Source organism: Danio aesculapii, chromosome 16, assembly GCF_903798145.1.
Source record: "Danio aesculapii chromosome 16, fDanAes4.1, whole genome shotgun sequence".
Lineage (NCBI taxonomy): Eukaryota > Metazoa > Chordata > Actinopteri > Cypriniformes > Danionidae > Danio > Danio aesculapii.
In genome coordinates this window covers 41,339,156-41,351,463 of record NC_079450.1, presented here as the reverse complement: position 1 = coordinate 41,351,463, position 12,308 = coordinate 41,339,156, and the positions used below count along the sequence as shown (strand labels likewise).

General features: G+C 31.9%; 1 protein-coding gene across 2 annotated transcripts; it reads left to right on the top strand.

Annotated features, from left to right (window-relative positions):
• The first annotated feature begins 2,105 nt into the window (after window positions 1–2,105).
• On the top strand, window positions 2,106–12,027 carry tnfrsf1a (tumor necrosis factor receptor superfamily, member 1a). Of its 2 annotated transcripts, none has more exons than XM_056475996.1 (10): window positions 2,106–2,253; window positions 2,649–2,718; window positions 3,080–3,200; window positions 3,664–3,792; window positions 4,532–4,681; window positions 4,782–4,863; window positions 6,500–6,582; window positions 6,913–7,061; window positions 10,426–10,543; window positions 10,631–12,027. In XM_056475996.1, the coding sequence occupies exons 2-10, from the start codon at window positions 2,683–2,685 to the stop codon at window positions 10,933–10,935; spliced, it is 1,173 nt and encodes a 390-aa protein (XP_056331971.1). In that variant the 5' UTR covers window positions 2,106–2,253; window positions 2,649–2,682; the 3' UTR covers window positions 10,936–12,027. The 2 variants fall into 2 exon arrangements, with proteins under 2 accessions (XP_056331971.1, XP_056331970.1); XM_056475995.1 differs by having other exon boundaries at window positions 2,645–2,718.
• Window positions 12,028–12,308: the final 281 nt, after the last annotated feature.

The following is a 12,308-nucleotide window of genomic DNA, read 5'->3' as shown; positions in this document are numbered from 1 at the left end:
GAACTGCATGAGTTCTTACTGCAGGCCCTAACGTGTTCTTTTGTGATTCAGTACGGGAAATTACTCTGTAAGATCATAGATATGGTAGTTTTCACTAGAAATTCTACCCCTAGACAAAATCATTCAAAAAAATGTCATGAATTAACAACCTTGTAGCTTGTAGGTCTATCTTTAAAGGTTATTAAGTAATTGATAAAAATCTGTTTCTATTTTTCTATATTATCCTTACTATGAACGTTTTTATTTTTTATGGAACTCACCTTAAACTACATAAAATATAGCAATGTAGACAAGCATGTATTTGTGGTTGGTGGTTTAATTAACCATAATTGTGCAGTATGGGCATTATTGGTAAAGATAATGAAACAGTAAGATACTTCTGGTTTAACATCCAAACTGTGGTTAAACGCATTTGTGAGGTCTTAGAATCAATTATGCTATTTATGTGGTCATGCATAGAGGCAAAACCCTTTCACAACCACACTATTCACCAGGCCTTTGGTTTAGCCAATGAAATATATTTCCATTCACTCATAGGTTGCATCAGCTGTGCACAATAGCAACTGAAATGGTTTAGTAAAGCTATTTTCAATTCTTTTAGGTGTAGAATTGTTTTGGGATCAAATTAATTGTTGCTTGATCATTTGTTATCTGAAATATGAGTCCAACCATATAATAATTCCATATAATAATTTTAGACTTTATTTCATTATACCTATAAATAATTATTAATGAGATCTACTAAAGGTACATGTTATTAAAAGATGCATCTAATATGTATTCAAACAATAATAAATTAAACTCTTCCTTTCTCAACTAGTGAAATAAACAGCTCAAGTGGTGTCCAAAAATACAATGCAAATTAAACATCAGAAGTTTTTACATTTATTGAAATTATTTATTTTTAATTCATAATGTCAGTGTATATTTTGTAGCAGCATAGTCGATTTTTTGTTTTTATTTTGGATTAGTCTCTGCACCATGTTACACAATAATAATTCGTGGGCATTTTTGGCAATCTCCATGGTTACCTTTAGAGAGGATGTGGTTTGAGAAGTGAGGAAGTTATTTTTTCACCTCAGTCTGCAGCTTCAAGAGAATCTACATTTCCTACAACAAAACGACTTTAACTGTAACCTGCAGGCTAGCAGTCAACAGAATTAGAGCTTTATTAACTCATATTCCATCACCTTTTCTTTTTAATTTAAATAATTATATACTTAGCATTTCTATGTAACATAAAATGCATGCACAACACATGGTGAGAAATAAGAATTCAGTGATACTCTCAAGCAGGGATTCAATTCATAATCATATTTTTATATTTGTTTATATGAGTGTTTGTCTTTATTTGAAGTCATGTGATTGCTTTGTGTAACAGACAGACATTTTATTTATTTAAGATTTTAACATCTGACTAAATGGACTACGGCAGAAATGAAGAAACCTGTTATAGAAAAAAAAACATTGAAAAAAACACAGTCAAGCAGTTTTTATGCCTTTCTTATGCCATTATTAACAGCAATTATTTACCACCTATTTGTCACTAATGACAACCATCGTGGTTGGAATGTCATTCTGTATTGTTTCAGCCAAACAGTGATTTATACTATGGGTAAACATCTGTCTTTGTTCTGGAAATGCAATTCCCAATGTTTCTCGATTTGCAACACAAAACTGGAACATTCTTATTTTTTTTACTAATAAAAAGCTCCTAAAATCAATATATACTATAATATAAATTGCATTGATTTTATGGGAAACTGTTTGTAACTTTGTGGATAATCTGTTATTTGTTATACCTTTTCTGCCTTTGTTTGTAACAATCCATTAATTTATGTGATTAGGTTTTCTTTAACTGATACAGAGGTTTTGAATATCCTGCCCAACGCTCAACAAATACATTACTCTGCAATGCATTTACGCTTTCTTAAAGAACGTGTTCACTGTAAATACTGTAAAATATAAATACTTTACACATAAATACTGCGCAGCTCAAATACTGTGCCTTTCATAAAGCTGAAGTGCTTTCGATTCCTTGGATTCCTTGTAAAAGGAGGAGCAGAGTGTTGCGTCACGCTTGACATTTCCAGTAAAACACTGCCCTTCTCTGAGGAAATGGACGATAGCGATACAGCAGCCTCACGTTTTTAAAAAAATACGCATTTCTATTAAATTGTATTAGCTCGGTAATGATTAAAAAACTACTTTCCAAGAGTAATCAAGGGAAATGCTGGATCGACATGAGTAGAGGTAAGTTCTTGCTCTTGTTAAAATCTCCGCGGAGAAAAAGATTGCCAACACTAATGTGACTCTGTGGGGGCGTCATACAGAACTGGACGAAGTGGGAGAAAATGTTAAAGCGACTGGCACAATATGTTAAAGGGTCTCGACTGGCACAATCAAAACTGTATTTAAAATGTTACTATGTGCGGATTAGTTGCGAATGCTAGAACCATTATTTCGCAACAGGTTAGATATTCTCGCCTGGATAAATGCTACAAGGTTGCACGTTGCAGAACTGTTGCTGTTTCTTGACTAGATATTGGCGAGATAAGAATTGTCATTCTTATATTCAGTCGTTCACATATTGTACCCTAATAATGCCCTCTCTTTTCATGAATCTACCCACCGCCCTCTCTAGACAGTTTGAAGTGAGCAGGACTGCGCCACCTAGCTGTCATGAAGATATGTCAACTGCCCGCGTGTTTGTTTCTGGTAAGCATTTAGCCCTCGTTACCAAGTTATTATCTAAAATACTTCCGTGAATGTTTATTCTTGTATGGCTTTAACATTGACTGACATTGAGAGGTGTTTTGATTGTTTAATAACATAAGGTAAATTCTCTAAAAAGTTGAGAATTTTAAAAATGTATATATAAACATTTGAAGTAGACCAAACCTTTCATTAATATATGATATGATGTACGGAATGACTTCTTGTTTGTATTGTCAAGTAAATAGGGATAAATTATTGTACAGACAGGGCACAACATACATTAGCATTAAGTTCTATTCAAAGCATAGCCACTGTGATTTTCCTTGTAATTTTAGCCAAATTAAATGTATGTTCCCCACAGGTTCTAACCAGCCAGTTATATACAATATCAGGACTTGGTGGAAACAAGACAATGAAGGGAAATTGTCGTGAAAATGAATACTGGAATAAGAAAGGATTCTGCTGTGATAAATGTCATCCAGGTAAAGCAAATTGAACAAAATGTCCTTTATGAAACTGAATTTTCAGTTGGCATTTCTATGTGGAGTTTGCATGTTCTCCCCGTGTTTCTTCAAGGTGCTCCATTTTCCCCCACAGTGAAAAGACATGCGGTATAGGTGAATTGAATAAAATAAATTGGCGAAAGTGTGTGTGAATGAGTGTGTATGGATTTCCCAGTACTGGGTTGCAGCTGGAAGGGCATCTGCTGTGTAAAACATATGCTAAATAAGTTGGTGGTTCATTCCACTGTGGTGACCCCTGATAAAAGTAGACTAAGCCATAGGAAAGTTAATGAATGAAACTGAATTTTTGGTTAGAATGTTTAATAAAAGCCAAGAGCTGTTGGCTTCCATCCCTGATCCAGTAGGAACAGGATGTGTTTCCAAAGAAATGTTTTGTTCAGCTTTGTGCCTCTTTCTCTTCCTTTCTATGCTTTATTTCCAGGGTTTAAGTTAAAAAAGGAATGCCATGCAGAGAACATGAGGTCAGAATGTGAGAAATGTGATGAAGGAACCTACCTGGAACAAGCAAACTATTACCCAAACTGCTTCAGATGCCAGGAATGCAAAAAACGTAAAGACTTTTTTTTTATTTCATCTTATTAAGGTGACAGATAACCAAACCATAAAATGTTTTCCTTTAAACATTAAATGTTTGTCCAAAATAGCACTGGATTCTCATTTAACTAAATTGAATAGGGGAAAAACAGATATAAAAATATGGATTGATTGATTATATTGATTGTAATAAAGGTTTTGTGACAAATGGGATATATTCACACAGACTTTTAATTTCAGTCAGCCAGCCCCAGGGCTTCACTGCCTGAATGAGTTACAATATAAAGTGGGTATCAGGCCAAACAAGAAGCACTGAAAAATTATATTTTTTTAGTGCCATGTCTTTAAAATATGGAATTAAATTTTACCCCAGGATTTTCAATGAAATTTCTGCGCTTGCCATTGCTAATGACAGTGCCTGCGTTTTAGGTGTTTTTCATCTCTTTTTACGCTTGAACAACTAAATAGATGCTTGAGTCAATTTAACTGATTATGTTTGAATTACATTACAACATCGGTGCTGTAAAAGAAACCTTATGAAATTGAAAATAGTCACATAAAGCTTTCACTGGAAGTTCATCATTGGCTGAAAAACATTAGCTGTGCATATAGCCCATTATCAATGAGTACACAGTAGCTGAATTTTAAGCTGTAATTATTCCTTTAACATGTGGAGGATTGGTGTAAACATCACAGCCAATTTGTTTGGCATTTGCAATGTTCTCATATATCTTGCATCTGTCATTTACATCCAGCCCATTTCATCGAGTCTTCACCCTGCACACCCTACTCCAACAGGGTGTGTGATTGTTTGCCTGGTTATTACAAGAAGAAGCTAGGTGATTTAGGATGGGAATGTTCTCCCTGTAAAACGTGTGGCGATGGGCAAATTGAAATTCAGGAATGTAAGTTCCTCATGCTTCCCTCAAGTTATATGAACTGTTTTGTACTAATCTTAAATTTGCGTTATTGTTTACCCTTGGTTAATGTTTGTCTTTTTGACAGGCACTAAGGAAGAGAATACACAGTGCAAATGCCAGGAAAACCATTACCCTGCTAGTAAAAACTCTTGTAAGCTGTGTGATAAGTAAGTAACAATGCAGTACTTTAGAATTGTTATGATGTGGCATAACTCACATTCATTTGTGGTTTTGGAGACATAACATATTTTATTGTATTCTTTCTCTAATTTATTTTAGTTGACATTTACATTTAGTTATCATTTTAGCATTTGTTAACAATAATATGTATGTCCATGTACTGTACTTGTAGTTTGTCCATATGTCCATGTAGATAAAAGTTTACAGTATTTCTGTTCCAAGATATTTGTAAGTTAATATTTTAGAATATCTGCAAATATTATTTAGCCCTAACTGACTAAATCAGGGGTTCACAAACTCGGTCCTGGAGGTCCAGTGTCCTGCAGATTTTGGTTCCAACTTTCCTCAACCAGCAAGCATGCTTCTAGAAAGCCTAGTAAGAGCTTGATTAGCTAACCCAGGTGTGTCTGATTGTGGTTGGAGCTAAAATCTGCAGGGCACCAGACCTCCAGGACCAAGATTGAGAACCCCTGGACTAAATTATCCTCATGAATTTCTTATATATGTGATGTACAGGATATAGTCATTGCTGCGCATCCACATAAAAGCTAACACCTTTCATTAGTGATTTAAAATTTAAATGAATAGATCTGAATAATATTAGACATGGCCAGTGGTGGACAGAAGTTAATGTAATTCATTTAAATGTAGCTTTTATCTGTACTGTATTGAAGTATTTGCTTTGGGCGGAATCTTTACTTTAACTTAACTACATTTCAAAGTCTAATATCTTTTACTCAACTCTATTTTGTGAAATTGTGTCCTCCCTTTTTATGCATGAGTTGATAAAAACTTAGTTTTATGTGAAGCAGTACATTAATTAATGCACAAACACTGGCAATCTACTGGCAATAACAGGATTACTAAATTGATATAACATTCTTACTGGAGAATGACTGAAACAGAGACTTGTACACATATGCTGCTGTGTCTCTTCTAATACAAAATGCAGTTCCTTTTACAGTAAATCTGATATGGTCAGTTTTTATTCATACAGTGTTGACAGCAAATTTTTATTTAGATTTAAAAAAAAAAAAAATTATGTCCAATTTAGTTTTAGTCATATTAATAGTAAGGCTACACAATATTATATTTGTGCATATACATTAGTCAGTACTGAAGCCAAATCTGCAACAAAATAACTTCCGATAAGGCTCCAAAAACTAGCACAACCAAATTTATATGTTATAGAAAAAAAAATGCAAGTTTAAAAAAGAGGAAAAATCTAAAAAAGCAAAAAATAAATAAAAAAATTTGTTGAAATGTTATAGGTTGTAATTTTTTTTTGCAATTTGTAGATTGAATTTAATTGTATTATCTTTCAATTCAAGTCTAAATGTTTGGTGACTAAAATATTATTTTAATAAATATATGTTTAATAAATCTGTTTTGTTTAAATGCACCAAATATTTACTGAGAAATAGATAAAAATATTCATTTTCAAAATGGGCTGTACTCAATTATGCTGAGCACTGTACTTTGGATGCTTAAGTACCTGTAAAGGCAAATCATTTAGTAATTTTACTTAAATTTTCAAGTACTTGGTTTGAGTACTTTATTCACCACTGGACATGGCAAACAAAATAATGAACATATTTATAATGAATTTTTAATTCCCTACAGATGTCAGTCAGAATGTGATCACCTATGCAAAACCAGCATCCCCTCAGTCTTTTTCATATCTACTACGCCAAATAGTCCTGAAGGTGAGTACTGAGTACCCAACAACATTCATTAGCATGTGATTTATCCCACATTTGTGTCCATCACAGATGAACCAAATAGCAGTCAGTTGTAGATGTCTGTTTCCTTTCTTCATGTTTTGGATGCCAGACAGTTTTTCTTCTCAAGTTTTTTTAACTATTACTAAAATCAAAAACTTGAGTCACTTGGAAAGTCCCTCAATTTTCTGTTGAATTTGCCTTGCCATGACTAAGCAAGATGTCTCTGGGTTAAAAAACAACATGTGTCTTTAGGCAAGAGATAATACTGAGGTATGTATAATGTTTCTTAATCTCATCATGTTAATGTTTCAGACACGGTACCTCAAGTACTAGTTCCTGTTTGTGCAAGTATCATGGTTCTATCGTTAGCTGTTTTTATGGCATATGAAGGCATCAGACATTGGCGAAAGAGGGTACAAGCTTCGTCATCTCAGTCATCGTCACCTGCTAGGGAAGAAGAGGTAAAATACTTACCATTTGACAAATGCTGACGAAGAACTCGCATATTCTTCTCAGTGTGAATAATTCACATCTGATGCTAAGCGCATAATTGCTGTAATGATGTTTTCACAGAAGATGACTCACTTTAATGATAAATACTAACTTATATGCTGTTGCACTATTAGCATAACTATTCTGCATAATAGCCATAGCCACAATAGCCATAGCATAAAAGCCATTTGGGAGGGGGCTATTTGGGGTTTGGGGTCAGTAATTTTTTTCGTAATTCTCACCAAAATTGTATTATCTACACGGTTGAAATCAGAATTATAAGCCATTCTGGGATTTTATTTTTTATTTTTCAAGTATTTCCTAAATGATGTTTAACACAGCAAGAGATTTTTCACAGTATTTCCTATAATATTTTTTCTTCTGGACAAAGTCGTATTTGTTTTATTTTGGCTAGAATAAAAGCAGTTTTACATTTTAAAAAAAAATGTAAGGTCAATATTATTAGCTCTTGTCTTAAACAATATAATTTTTTGATAGTCTACAGAACAAACCATTTTTATACAATGACTTGCCTAATAACCCTAACTTGCTTAGTTAGCCAACTTAGCCTAGTTAAGCCTTTAAATGTCACTTTAAGCTGATTACTAGCATCTTGAAAAATATCTAGTCAAATATTATGTTTTTTTATCATGGCTATTAGAAATGAGTTATTAAAACTATTATGATTAAAAATGTATTGAAAAAATATTTTCGTTGAACAGAAATTGAGAAAAAATATACAGGGGGTATTAATTCAGGAAGGCTAATAATTCTGACTTCAACTGTGTATATATTAGGGCTGAACAATATCAATATCGTTTCAGCATCAATATTGCAATGTGATCATTCGCAATAGTCACATCGCGAGTATACGCAATGTTGTCTGGATAATAATTTATCATTTTGCAAGTGTTTTTGAAAACCTGTGACCATGTGAGGGTTTTAAAAGCATTTAGGCCTAAGAAATTGTACCATTTGTAACTATTTAATTGGTATGTTTTTCTTTATTGATTTTATCTACACTTGTAGTTTCTTGTATTTTATGCATACAGAATCATCCTAATCGATTATTGAATCCCTATTCTTTCAAATAGTTTTTAAACTCATCTAGTGAAATAGTATTATACCGCAATTTATATTGCAAAAAAAAAATCGCAATGTATCGATATTTAATATCGTGCAGCCCTAATATATAAATATATACAGCTGAAGTCAGAATTATTACCCCCCCTTTGAACTTTTTTTAAATATTTCCTAAATGATGTTTAACGGAGCAAGGAAATTTTCACAGTATGACTGATAATATTTTTTCTTTTAGAGAAAGTCTTATTTGTTTTATTTCGGCTAGAATAAAAGCCGTTTTAAATTCTTTAAAAATCATTTTAAGGGTCAAAATTATTAGCCCTGTTAAGCAAATTTTTTTTCTCGATTGTCTACAGAACAAACCATCGTTATACAATAGCTTACCTAATTACCCTAACCTGGGGTGCATTTTCCCAACTACGACGTAACTTGCGGCTGAACTATCATAGTACGATGCATCCTTTGGGAAAAGAAAAAGCTGTAGTATCTCTATTGCAGATCCATCGTTTGAACTATGTTAGTTATAATGTAAAACGCCCATAATGATGCTCTAAACGGGGTGGAGTAGCAACTTCTTTATAGAAGAACCCCATAATTTCTTTGTGCAAATTATATTGTTTTACACGCACACGCATTTAAAAAAAAATCCAATATTACTTTTGGTAAAAACATGCACTTGTTTTCCATTTTAATTGAAATACATGTAAATGGCACATATGTTTCCTTTACAAATATCATTGAGAATATTCCATATTCTATTCTAAAACATAAAATCACTTACAAAAGCCACCACCTATTCTAATATCATATATAAATCATATGAGGCTATTTATTAAGAAATAAAATTCAATATTTATTATTATTAGGAAATGAATAAAATCATACTTTAATAATAATATTAGTAATATTAATGATGATTATGACAATTTTTATTATTATTATTATTATTATTAAGTAGGATATTGTTTATTTATTTATTTATTTTTTGAAAGGTCTACTTTTACAATTTGAGAAATGTTCTTACCAACAGGCCCATGTTATATACAGTACAGATACTTCATAAGTAACCTTAATTAAAAGCATTAATGTATGCTATGTTTTTTATTTATTTATTTTTTTCATAAGCTTTGGAAACATTTTAAATACTTTTAAATATTAGGTCACCTATAGGTTTCGTCAGCTGTGTTAAAAATGACATCAGTGTTCAAAGTGCACTGCGATGGGAGCGCAATTGTCAACATGAATAGGGCATAGGGTGATAACTGGGATTAGAACACAGCCATGTTTCTAACTACAGCTCAAGAGGTGTAGTTGCAAGCATTGAAGTTTGCAACGCAGTTTGCGATGCATTTGGGAAGTGCCAAATCAACTAAATATGTTTGTAACAACACAACTTGCGACCTTAGTTGGCTAACGATGGTTTTCGGAAATGCACCACTGTCTAGTCAACCTAATTAACCTAGTTAAGCATTTAAATGTCACTTTAAGCTGTTAAGAAGTCTCTTGAAAAATATTATTTACTGTCATCATGGAAAAGATAGAATAATTTAGTTATTAAAAGTGAGTTATTAAAACTATCATGTTTAGAAATGTGTTGAAAAAATCTTCTCTCTTAAACAGAAATTAGATAAAAATAAACAGGGGGGCTAATAAGTCAGGGGGGCTAATAAGTACACACACACATATATATATTTATTTATTAATTGTTTATATATATATATATATATATATATATATATATATATATATATATATATATATATATATATATATATATATATATATATATACTGTCATTATTATTGGTCATTATTGCTATTGATATTACCATTAATAATAATAATAATAATAACAATAACAATAATAATTAATACTAGAGTGATTTCTGAAGGATCATGTGATTAAATAAATGCAGTCTATATATATATATATATATATATATATATATATATATATATATATATATATATATATATATATATATATATATATATATATATATATATATATGACAATATGAAATAGTTGAAATCTTTTTGGTCTTGTTTATCTTTAAGTCAAGCTTATTATTTTGCTTGCTGAAACACAACGATTTTGTTTTAAAGAAATATCCTTAATAATTATGTTATAATAATTATTAATCCATAAGATTTTTCCAGTACCTTAAAGTATGCCATATATCTCAATACATGACACATCCTACACTCTTAACTGAGCAGTGTTCATTTATGGTTTTGCTGTTCCTCACAGCCATTATTCATCACTGTGGTGCAGGACTCAAAAAATGAGAGCGTATCATTCACAAATCAGCCGTGTGAATCCAAACCTCTAAAGAATCTCCCAGACTGCATCCCAAGAGAGATCAAAAGTATGTCCTTTTTATTTGTTTTAACACAAACCCCTGGAGGCTTGAGTAATGGTGCTTAATGATTTGTGTCTCTTCTGCTATTTGCAGTTCACGAGTTCTTCTATTTTGTGCTGGACGAGGTCCCTATCGGACGATTTAAAGAGCTTGTACGTCGACTTGGAGTTTCTGAGCAGAACATTGACCGGGCAGAACAAGACCATCGGAACTGCAAAGACGCCCAGTATCAGATGCTGAAGGTTTGGAGTGACGGTGGCAGTGGAGGAGGGAACAATGTTTTGCCGTATGACCAAATCCAGATGCTCATAGGAACACTGAAAGACATGTGTCTGGTTAGTTGCGCAGATAACATTGAGAACAAGTTCCTTTCACAGTACACAAGCGTTTCGTTATGAGGACATCGGAGGAGAATGGAGAACAGGGCATTAACAGAGAACTTCCACTCGTTCGCATTGGATTTCATTGAAAGTGGAAGTCTCAAGAGCAAGACACCAAATCAGACGTATTTCCAGACTGAAAATTTCACACTAAAATGTTTTTTAACTTGTGAACATTCTGTGTTCTGTGTTTAATGACCTATGCACTTGTTTTATATTAGATGTATATATTTAGTCAAGGAAAATTTAGAGCTATTTTTTAATATCTGAATGGGTGGTTGGGTCAATGGGATTTGGGTGATTTCTGCAAGTCTTACATTTAATGAAACATGTCCTGGTCACATTTCACAGTATACAGTGCTCAGCATATATAAGTATACCCTTCACAAATCTATCTTTTAAATTCATATTTTTAATAGGAAGCTATACAATATTATATTTGTGCATATACATTAGATTAGTCAGTACTGAAGGCAAATCTGAAGCTTATCTAACAAAATAGCTTACGATAACGACCCAAAAACTAGTACACCCAAATGTATATGTTATTGAAAAATATTAAATACAAATTTTAAAAAGAGGAAAAATCAAGAAAAGCAAAAACATTTAATGATTTAGTTGAATTTTTGTAGGTTGTATATTTTTTTTTTGCAATATTTTGCTTGAATTTAATTGTCTTTAAATCTTTAAATTATCTTTCAATTTCTAAGTATGTTTGGTGACAAAAATTTTATTTTAATAAATATATCTGTTTAATAAATCTGTTTTGTTTAAATGCACCAAAATACATTGCCTATATTCACTGAGAAATGGATCAAAATATTGATTTTCAAAATGGGGTGTACTCAGTTATGCTGAGCACTGTATTTGTTTTCTTTCATTTCTTGTATTCTTATACTTTCATTTTCTTATATTCTGTTATGTCCTCTGATTTTGGCAGCAATTTCTCTTTGTTATTACTTTAAGCATAAAATCCTTTTTTTATTTAACTGTTTTGGGGGTGAAAATGACCCGGGCATGTTGTCATATATTAGTTTATGCAGTAATATATGCACTGAATTTAAATGTATAAGAGCAGAGCTGTTAATAATTGCATTTGTGTTGCACATACTTTCTGTGTATCATTCCATGGAATAATATGGTGCTTGAAAACATATGACAATTAGCATTAAATTGAATTAAAAAAAAACTATAATAAAATGTAAAAAAAAAAAAAAGTCATAGAACAAACATGATTTATTTGTGTTTTTAGTATTGTCATGCAAGTTTAATGAACAAAACAGTGTTAATTTTGTAGACAAAAATATTTTGTCATAATTGTCGTGACGGAAGTTTCTTCAGACAAAAACTAGATGAAAACTAAATAAAGATTAAGTGATCATGACGACAAA